The sequence below is a fragment of the Cibotium barometz genome, chromosome 14 (assembly GCF_041138505.1).
Source record: "Cibotium barometz isolate CiBa-2024 chromosome 14, ASM4113850v1, whole genome shotgun sequence".
Taxonomy (NCBI): Eukaryota; Viridiplantae; Streptophyta; class Polypodiopsida; order Cyatheales; family Cibotiaceae; genus Cibotium; species Cibotium barometz.
Window position 1 is genome coordinate 52,677,870 of NC_141059.1, and position 17,559 is coordinate 52,695,428.

The 17,559-nt window shown below is 45.4% G+C and overlaps 1 protein-coding gene across 5 annotated transcripts in view; it reads left to right on the forward strand.

Annotated features, from left to right (window-relative positions):
- The window catches only part of LOC147632178 (aspartic proteinase 36-like), a 95,511-nt gene that overhangs the window by 66,329 nt on the left and 11,623 nt on the right, over positions 1 to 17,559 (forward strand). For 4 of the 5 annotated variants that reach the window (XR_015267426.1, XM_086808814.1, XM_086808815.1 and 1 more), the window contains one exon: positions 9,391 to 9,462. Coding sequence is in view for 3 of the 5 variants with exons in the window: in XM_086808814.1 (XP_086664940.1) it covers positions 9,391 to 9,462 (72 nt within the window). In the remaining 2 variants the exon portion in view is untranslated. Of the gene's footprint in view, positions 1 to 9,390; positions 9,463 to 17,559 lie in introns of those variants that run through there. The other variant, XR_015267425.1, reaches the window with a different exon arrangement.

Here is a 17,559-nt window from a genome sequence, read left to right on the forward strand (position 1 = left end):
ATGCCTATTCAGGAGTTGCCTTGTTGGTCAGACATGAGTTACAACCGGTCTTAGCACATAATGATGCGGATGGTCGCTGGTTGGTGGTTTAATGTTTGATAAATGCTGAGATGTATGAGTTTGCAGCTCTTTATGCGCCAACCGCTTCGGCCAAGAGAGCAATGTTATGGGCAGAGATTTGTAACTACCCTCGGCTGCATAATGCTTTCTTGTGTGGGGATTTTAATAATGCTCCTGAGCAAGGGTATAACTTGTCTGGACATTCACATATGCTAGCTTTTGAGAGGCTCCATTGGAATGCAATGATAATTGCTTTACAAGCTCTTGATTTGTGGACTCACATGTGCCTTGGGGTGTCCAGCTTCACTTTCCACCATAGGGCTTTTTCTCGATATAGAGCCCGCCTGGATAGATGGTACTTATTACATGCAGATCATAATGATGATTTTATATGCAAAATTTGGGTGGATCACTCACAAGTGTTATCTGATCATGTACCACTGTGGATGTGACTATACTTTGGACTGCGATTAGATGATCGTCCTCTATACCACCGTTGTCTGCTTCTAATCAATAACTGTTACCTCTTGCATGACATTTTCCATAACTTGGTTAAAGAGGTGATTACACTGCTAAAGTTGCAAATGTTGGAAAGTATGGATGTGGCTTGGTATCGTTTTGTTCAGAGGATCCAACTCATCATTAGAGACTATGGTCACTAGTGCATGCATGAAGAAAAACAGAGGGTCCATAATGCAAAAGCAACTTGTTAGGCTCTGGAGGAGCCTGCTTACATGAGGAATCTTTCGGTGTCTGAAGAGGAGGATTTATACAATGCAAAACATGTTCTTGTTGAAAATGACAAACGTAAGCTAGAAAAATGGCAAGTCAAAGCCAGGCAACGGCCATTCAAGGATAAGGAATGCTCTTCGAAGGATTTCTTCAAACGCTTACACTTTGAATGGCAAAAAGACACCATTAAATGCGTCAAGACCTCAATGCAAACTTTGGACATGTTTCAAACAGCAATTGGCTATGCGCATGTCTTTTGCTACTACAGGTCCTACAAATGCACAAGTTCAGGCAGCCAGGGATCAGTTGCTCTCTCATGTTTCATGCATAGTATCGCCAGAAGAGGCACTCTCTATGGAACAATGCTTCATGGAGGAAGAATTGCAAGATGCAATAAAACAATTGAGCACTTGGAAATCTCCAGGTTGGGATGGTTTAACTCTGGAATTCTTCTTGCACTTCTGGGATGACCTCAAACATGCGTTGCTTTTCATGATTAATGATGCTTGGCGTACTTGGGAAATGCCCAATCATGGAAAGAAGGTGTTGTAAGGCTTCTCCCAAGAGCCTGGGTGAGACCTTCACTGATTGGTTACCAATAACTCTAATGCCCGTTGTATACAAATTGGTCACCAAAATGTTGGTCAACATGGTAAAAAGGGTACTTTGTGCAGGCTTACACTAGGCGCAATATGGTTTTGTCCCGCACAGACATATAACGGATAACATTGCAAATGCCTACATTGGGGTTGAATATGCAAAATATACAAAACAAGATGTGCTTATTTTGCAAGTGGACATAGAGAAGGCCTTTGACACAGTGCAATGGGATTTTATTGTGGAGACCATGTGCAAGATGTTGGATCAGATGACTCCTAGCTGTGCAGGCTATGGAGGTTGTGGCAAGAAGGATGCCATGGCAAGATGAAGCTGTACGAGAGAGAGAGAGAGAGAGAGAGAGAGAGAGAGAGAGAAATGATAATGAGGGAGAGTGAAGTACAGTGATTGGACACAAAGTAGTTTGCTTGATTATTAAACGAGTACAATGAAGCCCCTTTTATGGGCTGAAAGTACAACCTTTTCTTTGACCTTATTAAATGAGGTGTGACATCACTGCTTACCTCAAGAAAAGATTCCTAGGCAAAGATTCCTAGGCTAAGACGGTGTTCCCACACTTAACTCCAATTTCCCAACACAAGATGGGGTTCGGAATTAAGATGTCCAATCTTGTGTTTTGGTGTTGTATCAAGGCAGTGAGGCATCATGTATTCTTGATGGTGATCTCTTTGACTCGTGGTCTTTGGGTAAGTCCGTGCGTCAAGGATGCCCTTTGAGTGCCTTATTATATGCCATAGAAACTCATCCTCTGCTTCTATACATGGATCATCTTACTCAGCAAGGTGCACTTCATGGTCTTCAAGCCATTCGGCAAGCGTTTTGTGGCACAAGGTTATGCAGATGATTCCTTCTTCATGCCACGAGATGATCCTCGTGATCTCTGCATTGTAATGGACGCCTTGGATATGTCTGGTACAACTGTAGGACTACGAATTAATTTCCATAAATCCAAGCTTATCCCTCTCAAGCCACAAGCTTGGCACAATGTCTTGTGGCTAGGGACTCTTGTTCCCTCCAATCAACTGGTTAGACATTTGGGTTACCTACTTGCATGGCACACGTCGTTCAAACTCCAGGCTGATTGGGTTATGCAAAGAATAAATGCTAAATTGCAGTACTGGAAGTTGGCCACATGGCCTTTACATGTTAGACTCCATATTGTGCAATCAATTCTCATTGCATACATACAATTCTTCTTGCCACTGCTTGCTTGGCCAAAGAAACACTTGGGTGAATTCTATACTAGAGATACTTTGGAAAACTAAGCATAATACTAAAGGCCTCGGATTGCTATGAAAGGACAAGCTATGTACGCCAAGAAATCATGGGGGCGTCAATATTCTTGACCTTCGTACTCATGTTATTGCGAGGAAAGCCACTTTGCTCGATGATTTTGCGGCTCAAAAACACCCATGGGCACAGATATTAGCAGCCATGTGCACCATTTTGCAGTCTGCCACATTTAGTGCAGGGACCACAGATTATTGGGAGGTGATTTTAGAGGTTAAATTCCAGGCTGCCCCTACTGCTCTAGGCCACTCACGGACTGGAAATTGCTGACAAAGAAACTAGAATGGCATGGAAGACCACCTGGGGTTGGAAACACCATGTGGTTGGAAAGCATACATTGGAGTAGGTTGTTCCGTGCTCCGTTACATTGGAGTAGGCTGCTTTGTGCTCCGTTAGGCCTTCTTGAGCCACAGAAAGCTTTCTTCGTGTCACAAAAGGCTGTACGTTTCGTGGCGGACGTGGTCAATGATGAAGGCTATGTTATCTCCTTTCTAGCAGCACGCCGGAGGTATGGGTTAGGCATGCACTATAGACCTCTATGGCATCTCATACACACCCATCAGGAAGTGCGTTTGAAGGACTGGAGGGTCGCTCCACCACAAGCTATAGGGTTACATGAACTAACAACTAAAAGGGTCTATATCAAACTGTTTGCTCCTCCTTGGATTGCGGATCATGCTAATGCACTTTGGACAATGCACAAAACAGATATATGGTTTGCCATTGAAAGAAAGACTCTTCCTTTGGAGATGTATTGTGGGAGTTCTACTTGTCAGCGTATTCTTGGAAAAGAGAAACATCGCTATGGCAAGATGTCACCATTCCATGCTCTGCGATGAGACAGTGCCCCATTTGCTATGGTATTGTGATTTCTCTCGTGCCCTCCTGGACAGACAGTCAAGGCAGCTTCACACACGATTCCCGGGAGCTCCATTTGGGAAGACATTCTGGCTTTTCATTGGGATTCCACAACGATATACCAATTTTGGGATATTCTTCACGTGGACTACTTTTTGGGCACTATGGACAATATTGAAAAATAGACATCAGATGCATTATGGACACATTCCTCTTGATCAATACGCCTACTTCCGATGCTTGTTGAGACAGTCTCTACATGACTGCTGAAACTTGCAACAAATAGACGGCCAACAATACATGGCCTTCTTTGACTGCTTCTAGGCAGTCAAATCCTTGGCCCCTATATAGGGGCCTTAGTTGTATCATGATGTTTTGTTTGTGGGTTTTCACCTCGCAACGAGGTTTCTGACTGGTAATATAAGAATTACTAAAAAAAAAGTGTGTATATATATGTGTGTGTGTGTGTGTGTGTGTAACTTTATGCATTGCATAGTGATACGGGAAACCAGGTAGCCATGCAAGCTGAAGGGTAACCTGTTTTGCTTACACTTGTTGTACATATGTATATACCAATCAAATGCTTTACATACAATGTGCAAGCCTTCTGTGATGCAAAAAATGGAGGCTTTTACTATGTAGCCACATATAGTTTGTGTGCAAGACATAATCAGCATGCTTTTGCTGGTAGACACGGGGTTTCCTCCGGTTATCACATCTTTTATGTGGGAAAGCAAGCCTTTTTGGTACTTTTTATCATGGTTAGACATGAACTCATCCTCATTTAGCATACAACAATCCCAATGGTAGATGGATTGTTGTGCAATGTATGATTGCTGATGAGCTATATGAATTTGCGAGTGTTTATGCCTCACAAACTTCAACAACCAGGGCTGCATTGTAGCAATCTTTTCGAACATATCCAGGCTATCAAATGCTTTTATCACAGGGGATCAATTCACCTGCTTATGTTGATAATTCGTCTCATCGCTCTCATATGATTGGCATTGAGAAACAATTGTGGGATCAAACCGTGACTCTTTTGGATGCATGCGATTTGTGGACACATCTCATGCCTCAGTAGTTGGTCTTTACTTTTCATCATAATGCACTTACAGACTACTGGGCTCATTTGGACAGATGGCACATGTTCTGTATGCTGCCCAATACGATGCATATACATGCAACATGTGGATTGATCATACATTGAGGCTTTCAGATCATGTGCCTATATGGCTTGGCTTATTTTTTGGTATGTCCATTCATGTGACCATGCTCTGCATGACAGAAGATAAATAAGAGTTATCTATCACATGCTCTGCTGCTGCTGTTGGTTGCTTTTAAGCTGGACAATCAGCACTGGAGGTTGGTATAAATACCACCCTTGGTTCCCCAGTTCCTCTTGTATCGGATTCTTGTGTATATAGCAGAGTTTATACAACTTATCTCTCTCTACACTTCTTCGTTTTGTTCTCCACAGCATTTGTCTCATTTTTCCGTTGTGCATTCCGACATGGTATCAGAGCCCTAGGTGGCTTGAAGCTTGGAGACAGTGGGAGCTTGAGGGTTTGCTGTTTTTTGGTGCTGATTGGAGGTTTCGTGGGCTGTTCGGGACTTGGAGATCGGGTAGAAGGCGGCCATCACCGTTAGACAGCCACCTTGCATAGTGTTTGCAGCCTCTTGTTCATTTTTTTTCCCACCCACCCTCCCTTCACAAGACCTTGTGAACCCTTGAGATGGCAGATTTGCTTGAGATGGCTGAGAAGCACGTGAAGATCCCCACTCTCCCCACATTCTTGGTGGATCGACAATTGGACGGGACCAACTATGGCATCTGGAAGGTAATGATGGAGTCTGTTGTGGAGTCTTATGACTTGGCTCATTTCATTGTGGTTGGTGTTCCATAGCCCGGGTTGGAGAACAGGGAGCTTTTACCCTCTACTCGGAAAGAACGGGAGGCTCAGGCAGAGTTATGGGATCGTGTCAATGCCCGTGTGCGTTCTTTCATCTTCCTTAATTGCACACCGCAATTGATTAATCATATCAAACATATGATGCTAGCTAGAGGGACTTGGTAGCATTTGGCTTCTCTATATAATAGGGTATCACCCTTGAAGCAGATTTCCTTGGGAGTGTAGATGCGGGTGATGAATCATGCAAAGCCTTCGACGATGCAGGAGCACATCAATAAGTTGCAGGCTCTTCAACAGGAGGTTCTTCAGGTTGGGAAGGAGATATCTTCAGAGGACACGGCCATCACTTTGCTGTCTCATCTGACCTCTCAGTATTCCACTTTCTACTCCTCTTTGATCACTAGTGGGAGGCTCAGCACCATCACATGGGAGGAGCTTGTGCCTATAGTCTTGGACTAGGAAGAGCGTTTTATGAACCCTCCACAGGAGGGTTTGAGGCCTTGACTGGTCAGTGGTCGAAAGGCCACAGTAAGGGCAAAGGGAAGTCTTCACAGGAGAAGTCTTCTGAGCAAGAGCCCGACTTGGATCGTGACGACTTGAAGGCAGAGCGGACCTGTAACCATTGCGAGAAAGGCCACTATTGGAGGAAATGTCCTTAGTGGAGCACTGAGAAGGGTGCAGATTCCTCAGTAGTAATCGTGAAGACTCCAGCTTTTGTGCACTTAGAGATTATGGAGACAGATGTTTCATCTTCTTCGAGCATGGAGGCGGTTGGACTCACTACTGCTGCTAGGGATACTTGAGATTGGATTCTAGACAGTGGTGCTTCTAGGCACATGACTCTTTCCCAAGAGTTATTATAGGATCTTCGAAGGCACGCAGGTCACATCCTGATTGGTGACAAGTCCACTATTCCTATTCACAGTGAGCGCAGGTTAGAGATCGTTCTGGATGGCAGAGGGAGGAAGCATTCCTCCCAAGTTCTTTATGTTTCATCCCTTGGTTTTCATTTGTTGTCAGTGCATGAGGTTTGCAAGACTAGTGTACAGGTGGAGTTTGATGAGCATTTTGTTGCTCTACGGGACAAAGCGACAGGCCAGGTTGTATGGGAAGGTGGAGTGGAGAATGGGATCTACAAACTCTCAGTACTCTCTCTTACAGGTTCTCAGTTAGGTGATTTGTGGTAGTTTCGTTATGCCACTTGAAGGTGGATACGTTGCGGCAGCAAGCTTTTCGAGACCGGATGGTGGATGGCTTGCCAAATGTTGGCAACATGCAAGGACATTCCAGTTCTTGCGTTCGTCAGTCAGAGGAGCCTTTACAAGTGCTTTGATGTCTCGTATCATTCGGGACAAAGTGCCTTCTACAGTTGAGGAAGCTCTTTCCCAACAAGGGACTTGTAGGAAAGCCATGCAAGTGTCAGATGGTGACTTGCAGGAGGAGGTGTTTGTTGAGCAGCCTCCAGGCTTTGAGGTTCCGGGTTCAAAGGGGGTGGTTTACAAGTTCTAGTTTCGAAAGGCCTTGTATGGTCTTCTGCAGGCTCCCAGGACTCGGCATACCAACGTTACAATTGATGATCCTTGTGAGTAGGTTGATGCCTCTTTGTATCGGAAGCTTGTTGGTTCATTGATTTGGTTGTTGAACACCAGATTGGACTTGAGCTTTCCAGTGGGGCTGTTGAGCTTATTCATGCAGACGCCTTTGACGACTCATTGGGACGCAGGATTGCGGATCTTGTGGTATCTGCAGAGTACGAAGGATCTTGGACTCTTCCATGACACTAGAGAGGGAACGACGAATGGAGTCAGACTCCAAGGTTGGAGTGACTCAGATTGGGTAGGAGATCTAGACACAAGGAGATCTATATCAAGCTACGGATTTACCCTTGGCTTAGGAGCTATTTCATGGAGCAGCAAGAGGCAGCCAACTTTTGCTTTGTCTTCTACAAAGGCAGAGTACCGGGCTGCTTGTGGTGCTACTTTTGCGAAGTGGTGCGGTTGCAGAGGTTACTTGGCGAGATTGGGTTTCCACTAGCGGAATCTACGGTCATCCAGAGTCACTTTGTTCGTGAGAAGATTTTGGCTGGTGACGTCTTGCTTGTTTATTGTTCGATGGAGGACAATGCGGCGGACCTCTTCATAAAGTCTCTACCTCAGGCTATGCTCCAGCAGCACTCTAGCTCACTGGGGTCGATTCCACATCCAGGAGCTGAGAGGGGGTGTTAGCAGTCATCTGCTGTCTGTGCAGTGAGGGTCTTTGTTGTGGGTGTGCCCGCCCTGGAGCTTTTCTCATTTTTCCCCATTTTTCCATGTTTTCCCTATATTTTTTTGGTCGTGGGGCAGTCTTGTGCTGGCCGACTCCTACTATACTGGCCGATTGGTGTTTTTTCCTGGCCGACTACATTTTTTGCTGGTCATGGGCATATCTGTTGTTGTCGGCTGCTTTTAGGCTGGCCGACCAGCATTGGAGGGTGATATAAATACCACCTTGGTCCCCCACTTCCTCTTGTATCGGTTTCTTCTGTATATAGCAGAGTTTATACAGCTTCTCTCTCTTTACACTGCTGCGTTTTGTTCTCCACAACATTTGTCTCATTTTTCCGTTGTGTATTCTGCGTTTTGTTCTCTACAACATTTGTCTCATTTTTCCGCTGTGCATTCCGACATACTCTGGCCAGGACAAATTGTGCCACCTAATCAGATAGTCAAGCATCTTGGATACCCCATTGGATGGGAGATCTCCCTTAAAGAAGAGACTCAATGGGTGATGCAGAAGCTACATCACAAAATTGAATAATAGAAACTGTCTACTTGGCCTTTGCATGTACGTCTGCAAATAGTATAGTCTATAATCATGGCGTATGTGCAATTCTCTCTCCCTTTTCTGCATTGGTCTCGCAGATAGATTGACATTTTCATGTCTAAAGCCTTGGAATACTTGTGGAAAACAAAAGCGGACAAAAAAGCCCTTTGTCTGCTAATGAAGAAAGATTTGGTTTACTTGCCCAAGATGCATGGTGGTCTTAATATTCTCAATATCCATTATCATGTTCTCGTGAGAAAGGCGATGCTTCTACCTGATTTTGTGGCACGATGAAAGCTATGGGCTTGCATGGTGGGCAGTACGTGTGTCTCCATGCGTACAAAAGCATATGGACTTTGGGTCACCCGTTATGATGATATAGTTTTTGAACATTTTGATGGCAGAATCATGAGTTCTCCCTATGCTACTACTCTCATTCAAGACTGTAGGCAATTTCGGCTTTTTGGTCGACTCTCTCCTACATTCTCAGCTTATGCAGTCTTCTTGGATTGGACGAGATTTTGGGCTTTGGACTATCTATCATGTTTGGAATCAGCTGCTTTTTTCTGTTGTTCATGTGGACCCTTTTTCCTTCTTCCGTAGATCTCTTTACCAGTCTCTCAGAGATTCTTATGATCTTGAAGAGCTGGTTGTTTTCCCACTATTCTTTATCTGAGTCCTGGCTGTCCTGCACTGGGAGACAGCTATGATTGTATCAATGAAGCAGTGGTTTCACCAAAAAAAAAAGTGTGTACACTTACAATATATGTATGATTATATATACACATAAATATATGTGTATATATTTTTAAGATATGTAAGTATGTATATATGTATGTATACATATATGTACGTATGTGTGTATATATACATATATGTATTTTGACACTCACATACACACATGCATGCACACACTTTCATAGAAGTGTAGGGAATTCATTTCGCGCTCCCTTCTGGGCAGCAAAGCGGGATAGTGACTGGGGCAGGGCTTTCTGACTATAGTTCTACCACCACTTACTTACTGATGATTTTTGTGTTGGATGTAAGTATTGAAATGATAGAAGTACTGAACACCAAGGCATTTTGCAGATGACCCTCTCATTTGTCTTTCTTGCAGATATAGTTTTGAAGGATCAACTTGTTGTCTATGACTTGGAAAATCAAAGAATAGGATGGGTCGACTATGACTGTAAGTTCTTGCTTAGAAATGAAGAGTTTGGTTGTTGCTAGTTATTCAACTTTGCTTTTCTATGATTTTTCTTTTTTATTATATATATACCCAATTATTAAATATGTGAATGCTCGAGTGAGGGGTAATCTCATAAAAATGTGACCAAGCCTTAACTACTGGTATGGTTTAAAACGAGAGAAGGCTCCAATGCCGTGGCTAGGTTCACCTGCCTAATGTTCTCGATCCCATTTCCTTGCATGGATACATGTATTAGAGGCTGACAACATAACAACATGTTGAATAGCATGATTCGTAGATGACAACAACCTTAGACTTTGAGGCGAAGACAACAATGAAGAAATAGATGTTGTATATGCTGAAAATGGTTTTGAGCATTTCTGTCGTCGCCACTGCGACAATTCGATCGAAAGCTGATTTCTACTTACAAATTTCAGAAAATTCATTGGTAAGAGCTTCTCCATGTTCTTTTAACCTACTCTAGATCCACACGCTTGACCATCGAGGTCTCCTATATCTCAGCTTGGCACACACATGCTTGTGTATGGATGCCGGTGGAGCATAGCTACTTCTTGCAAGTCACTGGGATTGGGGAGTGAGGTTCTTCATGACAAAAGCTTTGGAATCAACCCTGACTTTGACACAAGTCATGTTTGCAAAGTAGTTTCATTGCATGAATGTCATTGGAAATCTGGCATGTGATGCCCATGAAGCGTGTATCTTGAGGTATCCTTGGTAATACAATCCTATTACGAGGAGGATTGGCCCTTTTTATGCCCTATATTGGAGTGTCATTTGAATTTCAACATTGCTATCTTGTTTGGTTTTGTGCCATTTCATCTGAGTGTGGTAAGATTGTGAGAGCTTAGGACTTTACTCCTTCCTGTGTGGAAGACGATCCTATCTTGCATACACTAATTATTAGTGCTTTTAATCATTATGGTCAGCCATATAGGTAGTGTAGTGAATGTATATTCAAGAAGACAAGGCCTAGAGATTAGGTTGAATCCCATGCAAGTGGTGAACAGTGCTGAAAATGTATCTCATGTATTCCATGGTGATGTTGCGCATGAGGGACATCCGTCCACGGCAAAGGAAAAGGTCGTAGTGGCCATGTGCCAGACATCTTATCTTGGGACACATTCAGAGTGTCCCTACTCTTAGACCCCATTGGGAATCTTATGGCATTTCGACTGACATTCAGAGGGTTTTTTGGCGGAGATTGTGGCATTCTTATAGGAAGCCACAGATTTCCTCCTTTATCTGGGTTTCTCTTCATGGTGGTCTGGCCACCAATCAGTGGAGGTGAGTTACTGGTGCTTGCCCAGCATGCCCTAGATGTGCAGGAGCTTCGGAGTCAGTTTACCATTGTTTATGGGAATGCAGGGAAGCACAGAGGGTTTGGTCGGTGATTGCACACCTCTTTGGTAGGATTAAGAGGGATGCTATCATTTCTTTTGGTTCTATCATTTGGTTGACACAGTCTGGTCCTCAGCTGAGATTCGAGGGGACTGACAGGAGCTTGGCCATTATGGTTAGGCAAGGAGTTGCTCGGCAGTGTTGTCTTCAGGATTTGCCACTTTCACACTTTGTCCCTCCGGCATAGAGGTTAGACAGTTCTTGGGAGATTATTGCTAGCATCTTAGCCTGGAATATCTTAAAGACTAGATGCATCGAGGCCATTGAGGGTACTCCCGTTCTTGTTTCTCAGTGTCTTTGCAGGATTTGGAGTGATATTATTCACACCATTATGGCTACCTGGGCCAGAATCCAGGGATCTTCGAGGGCTGCGGAGAGGAAGCGCGGCCAGTTTATGAGAGAGTGGGACATTGGTATCTTTTTCACATCCTCTCATTCGGGACCCTATTGGCAGCACAGGGCTCCTGATTGGTTGAGATCTCCACCTTTTTTGGTGTGAAATCTCCATTTTTTAAAAAATTTTCATACTTAATAGAAGTCTCCTTTCAAAAAAAAAAGAAATGAGGGACATTCGTCCCTGGTAAAGAGAAGGTGCAAGACATTGATGAGATTGATGCCATGCATGCTCAGATGGAAAATCTAAAGAAGCATCTATGTGAGAAAGATGCCCAATTGAAGAGTTTGAATGAAGATCCAAAAGTTAAGCAGGTATTGGATGCACAAAGGTACTTAGCTTTTGGGAATGATGCATTGGAAACTGTTGCATCAGAATTGGGTGTCAAACCAAGAGAGATGGCACTCTCTTTTCTCATTGATCAAGGTGATGTGGTGGAGGGAAGACTTATTTTCAAAATGCCACCTCGTTCAAACCTCTTGGAGCTGCTTCTGCTTCTGCAAAACTGAAATTTGCAATCCATCAAGAAATGGAAGAGGTGTCAGTAACCTCTTGCTATGCCTCTACTACTCAAAGTACACCATCTCCTCAGTAGGCATACCTCTCACCTCTAGGTAAACATCATAGGGAACTGACTCAGGTTTCGCCCCCTACAAGGAAGGAATTGCTGTTTCCGTTGCATGCAACTATGGAGTAGAATCTTCTTGAGAAAGCTTGGAGTTAGGATCCATCGAGACATGAAAGAGGACGGCACTCTGCCATCCCGAATGTCACCAGGAGCGTCTCTTGATATCTGTATTGGCTAAGGAAAACTCCATCAGGATTCTAATAGACCTTCATACCAAGAAAGTAGTGGAGAAGGCTCAAATCAGTCATCTCAAAAGTGAGAGCTAAATGTGATCGGAACTGTTCAATCTTGGCAAGATAAGAGCCAGTGATCAACAAAGCATCATCTTATAAGACGATCAAACAGATCAAAGTATCCTAAGCAAAGACATAGAGATTGTTGTCTACAAAGCATCTCTGGAAGCCAAGAGAAAGAATGCATCAATCTTATCATACTGTGCCTTGGGTGCCTGTTTTAAACCATAAAGGGCTTTGTGCAATTTGTACACCTTACCCTTGTTTCCAGGAACTTGAAAAGCTGGAGGTTGTTCAACATAGACCTCCCCATGCAAGTCACCATTGAGAAAGGCATACTTGACATCCATCCGATAAACTGGCTAGTGAGAATGAGGGAAGAGCGCAAGAACTGTCTGGATAGTGGTGTATCTGGCTGTAGGGGCAAAAGTTTCCTAATAGTTGATACCCTCAATGTAACTTGGTTGAACACAATGCTAATCAATACGCTTCAATACACTAAGTTTTTTTTTTTTCCAGAAAGAAGACTTCTATTAAGTATGAAAAATTTAAAAAAATGGAGATTTCACACCAAGCAAGGTGGAGATCTCAACCAATCAAGAGCCCTGTGCTGCCAATAGGGTCCCGAATGAGAGGATGTGAAAAAGATACCAATGTCTCACTCTCATAAACTGGGCGCGCTTCCTCTCTGCAGCCCTTGAAGATCCTTGGATTCTGGCCCAGGTAGCCATAATAGTGTGAATAATATCACTCCAAATCTTGCAAATACACTGAGAAACAAGAACGGGAGTACCCTCAATGGCCTCAGTGCATCTAGCCTTCAAGATATTCCAGGCTGAGATGCTAGCAATAATCTCCCAAGAACTGTCTAACCTCTTTGCCGGAGGGACAAAGTGTGAAAGTGGCAAATCCTAAAGACAACACTGCTGAGCAACTCCTTGCCTAACCATAATGGCCAAGCTCCTGTCAGTCCCCTCGAACCTCAGCTGAGGCCCAGACTGTGTCAACCAAATGATAGAACCAAAAGAAATGATAGCATCCCTCTTAATCCTACCAAAGAGGGGTGTGCAATCGCCGACCAAACCCTCTGTGCTTCCCTGCATTCCCATAAACAATGGTAAATTGACTCCGAAACTCTTGCACATCTAGGGCATGTTGGGCAAGCACCAGTAACAGACCTCCATTGATTGGTGGCTAGACCACCATGAAGGGAAACCCAGATAAAGGCGAAAATCTGTGGCTTTCTATAAGAGTGCCACAATCTCTGTCAAAATGCCCTTTGAATGTCAATCAAAATGCCGTAAGACTCCCAATGGGGTCTAAGAGTAGGGACACTTTGAATGTGTCCCAAGATACGATGTCTGGCATTCCCCACCGTATAACTGAAAAAAGGCATGCTTTTCAAAGGATTACAAGCATCCTTCCACTCCCACTCACCGGGGTCCCAAGGCAAAGAAGTAATTAGCTGAATTGACAAGAGACACACAATGAGCCGGAATGGCCGGCCCCTCCCTCAAATAAAGTATATTGATCTTGGGAGAATCAAGTACATAGTGTCATGGGCATTTCTGACCAGATTTCCATACCAATGCATATGAATACATTATTGCAAACAAGTGGTTGTCGGTGTAGACTTGCAACTCACACTACCCTCTCAAGTGCCCATGTTCCCTACCATCTGCTCTCTATTGCTCCACCAACACATGGTAGCAACAATTTGCAAGAGAGCACGTAGGACAAGAGAACACTACACAGGCTATGTGATCTTGTAATTTGGTTCCTCCCTCCTGCTACTTGCTTCCATATTTAAGCATAAAAGCTTACTAATTGCACGTAGAGTCGATGACAACAGAAGTCTTCACGATGGAAGTGCTTGGAGTGTTGAAATCTTTGATTTGTCGCAATTCTTCGCGACAAAAGTCTTCAAGAGGATGAAAGGAACCCTAGGAAAGCTTCCCCTATGGTTCAACTTGAGAAAGGAGGGTTGAAATTAGGGTTTTCAGAAAAAAGACCAAAAATTACAAGAAGAAAGAGAGCTATTTTGCTGAATTTCAGTCATTGGGAGTGTGTAGGAGAGTGATTAGCACCCGGAAACACTCTTGGAAGCTTGGGAAACACCTTAGCAAGCTTGGATATGGAATTGGGAAGGAGAAAGTGCAGAAAATATAGCCCAAAAGCCCTCATGAAGGAGGCGCCTTATTCTAGAGAGAGAGGAAAGAGTGAGGTGGTGAGTTGTCCACTCTAGGTGGCAGGTAGGTGCTTTGTGGAGCAAGCTAGAATAGACACATGGTTGGTTACTCCCTTTGTACAAAGGGGATATTGATAAGGTTTGGGCGGTGGACATTGGGTTTTGTCCACCTTGGGACATCAGTGTGTGTAAACACCAGCTGGTCATAATTTATAAGTGAGTTTTGGTTGCCCAAAACTTAATGAAGTGTGTACACACTCACTTATAAATTAGTACTAATTCCTAAGGCAAGGTTTATGACCAATACTTACCACCTGTCACATGCCACATAACCATGTCAGCAGACAGTTTTACACGTACGGTTCGCGGGCGGGTGTCCTCTTACTCGGAACTACACATTGGTCAAGCAAGCATGAAAACAACATGCAATTTCAATTGCAAGCAAGCACATAAAGATGCTATGCAATGCAACATTGGTATAGACAATCCCCGTTCATGAGACTATACCAAAATAGACGTGCTCTAGGCAGGTACACGATGTACCAGACCCAATGGAACACCAATCCACTAGGCATTTCCGGGCATGTACACAGAGGCATGAGTCCCAATGGAAAGCCAAGTCCACAATATCACATGAGTGGCATCAATCCTCGGCATATACAACTGCCATGGACGCCAGTCCAATGTACATACATGATGAGAAAGCACGGGTGGACCAATTGGGTGGCTAAATGGTGACAACCCCCCGGCTTCTAAACAGTTGTCCGCAACTGAAAAGCATCGAAATATATCTGAAGCACATGCGGGCAATCTTTGAAGAACTCTTCATCTACCCATTTAGCATCGATAGGAAGATAGTTCTTAAACTTCACAAGGTAACGCCTGACAACTTTGCTTGTAGCAAGCTTGCGTTCCTTGTGATACGCAATCTACTCTGGCTGCAAGATCTCCTCAAGCTCGTCCACTTGTGGTGGATCCTGAACAAGCGGTTCATTGGGCTTCGTCCCTACATACTTGCGAAGGAGACTCACATGAAAAGCATTGTGTATGTGCCAATGACTAGGCAATGCCAATCTGAAAGCCACTTCATTGATCTTCTCGATCACTCGAAAAGGCCCATAGTACCTAGTTGCAAGCTTAGGATATGCACCCTCTTTGCCAGGTCTCTTTGCAAGTCTTGCTTTCTCAAATTTCAGCAATACCCAATCATTCTCTTTAGCATCCAATTGCCTTCTATGCTTGGCGGCAGCCTTTTTATGCTTGTCTTCTTGTGACCTTGCAATGGTTGTCCACACCTGAGCAAAAGCAATATCCAAGTCTCTTACATACTCATCAATTGCAAATATCTCATTCTTTGTGCGAAGGATGGGTGGCAAAACCACCTTACCATAAACAATCTCAAATGGAGCCTTTCCTAAAGATGCATGCACCGTATTGTTGTATGCAAATTTCACAAGCAGTAAGTACTTCTCCCAAGAAGATTTCTGATCCGTCACATAACATTTCAAGAGATCCAACAAGGCTGAATTTGCAGCCTCACTTTGCCCATCCGTTAGAGGGTCCTAAGCTGATGAGAAGTCTAATTTGGTGCCCATGTTATCAAATAAGGCCCGCCAAAAGAGACTTGTAGTCCTGGGATCTCTATCCCCCACAATGGACTTCTGCATTCCATGATGCTTGAACACTTGTGCAAGATATATTTTAACCATATGCTCAATCCTCCCTGCCCACCCAAGGGGCCAAACCCTGCAGACCAAAATGTGTCCCATCTACCACCGAACCGTATCTCCGGATCCTGCTCTCACCCAAATGGTGCTCCTGCATCATTAGAATATCAATACTGCCCCCAACAGAGAGGGAATGAGAAGGCCACCGTTGAATCAAGTGCCACCTCCCCTCGGGCCGGAGGTATCACTACATGAACTCTGATTGGTGCTGGCTCATGGGGGCCCTCCGCTCCAAAAAGCCGTGTGAAGGAGTAATCAAAAGCCTCTGAGCGCTGTCTAGTGTCGAGACGACTCGGCCGACTGCGGATAGAGGATATCCGAGAAGCCCGAATCGGCATGGTAAGTCTCCTCTGCGGTGCTCGAGCAAGGTCGGTGCTCAGTGTCCGCCGGACTGCAGGTGACCGCCAGGGAACTGCCAGGGCCTCCCGGGGAGCTGAGGCGAGTGGGGGGGGAGGAGGGGGGTGAGGGGGGTGGAGAAGGAGCCGCTGCCAAAACCGGAGCGGGAACGGGAGGAGGCGAAGGTGGAAGCGAGGTGGGAGGGGGGGGTGGGGGCGAAGGAGGGGGTGCTGGCATCTCCTGGTCCTCAGTCGGCGCTGGGGTCTCCTCCTGGAGGGGAGCAAAGCTGTTCCTCACGGGAACCCAGTGATGCTGAGACTGTGGCTGCTGCTGCATCGATCTCTGGGCGTGTTGCTGTGGCTGTCTCCCTCGACGGCGCCCCTGTCCAGGCTGCCACTCCGAGGTCTCTGTGGGCTGAGCAGGCGTCCCGGAGGCTGCCTGTCGAGCCGCATCTGTGGGCCGGCCATCGGGGGCCTGCTGCTGCGGTGAAGGTCGGGGTCTCCTGCGAGGGTTGGCCTTGGCCATGTGGCTGACCTGCCTGCAGATAAAACACTGGTTCGGGAGCCCCGAAAACTCCACTCTCTGATCAATCCATCCCCCCCCCCCCCTATCCTAGGTAGCTGAATGACCTTCGGAAGGGAGGAGATGTCAGGAACCAAAACTCTGACCGAAGGTAGCCCAGCTACTCTAGCCACCACTGAAGCTGCTGTGGGGCCAGTCTCAAGCACCGAGCCCACCAATGCTCCTAGCCTAGAAAGGAGCGGAAGGTACTCACGGCGGAGTCGAGGGAAGCAAACTGTAACATGAAATAGGCGCTCTCCCTGCTCGGCCGTTGCTGGGTCAAAGCCATGCTGCCAAGGTCTGAAGAATGCCCGAGCGCCCCTGATGTCAAGGGGACTCATGGCTAGAACGTGGGCCATGCTCTGGGCTGTCTCGAACTCAATCTGGTAGTGTCCATGGCCCAGTAACTGAACATCCATAATCTTGCCCACATCTGCAAGAAGGCGGGCCTGGAGAAGATCCCGGATCTCCCCTCTGCTGGGGCGAGTGCCCGGATGGTGGAATGTGCCTGGAGGCGTTCCACCTCTGCGGGGCGAGGCTCGCTTCCTCTTCTGGCGAAAGAGAGAGCCTGATGGGGGTATCCTCACAGGGGCGGGAGAGGGGGCTGCGGA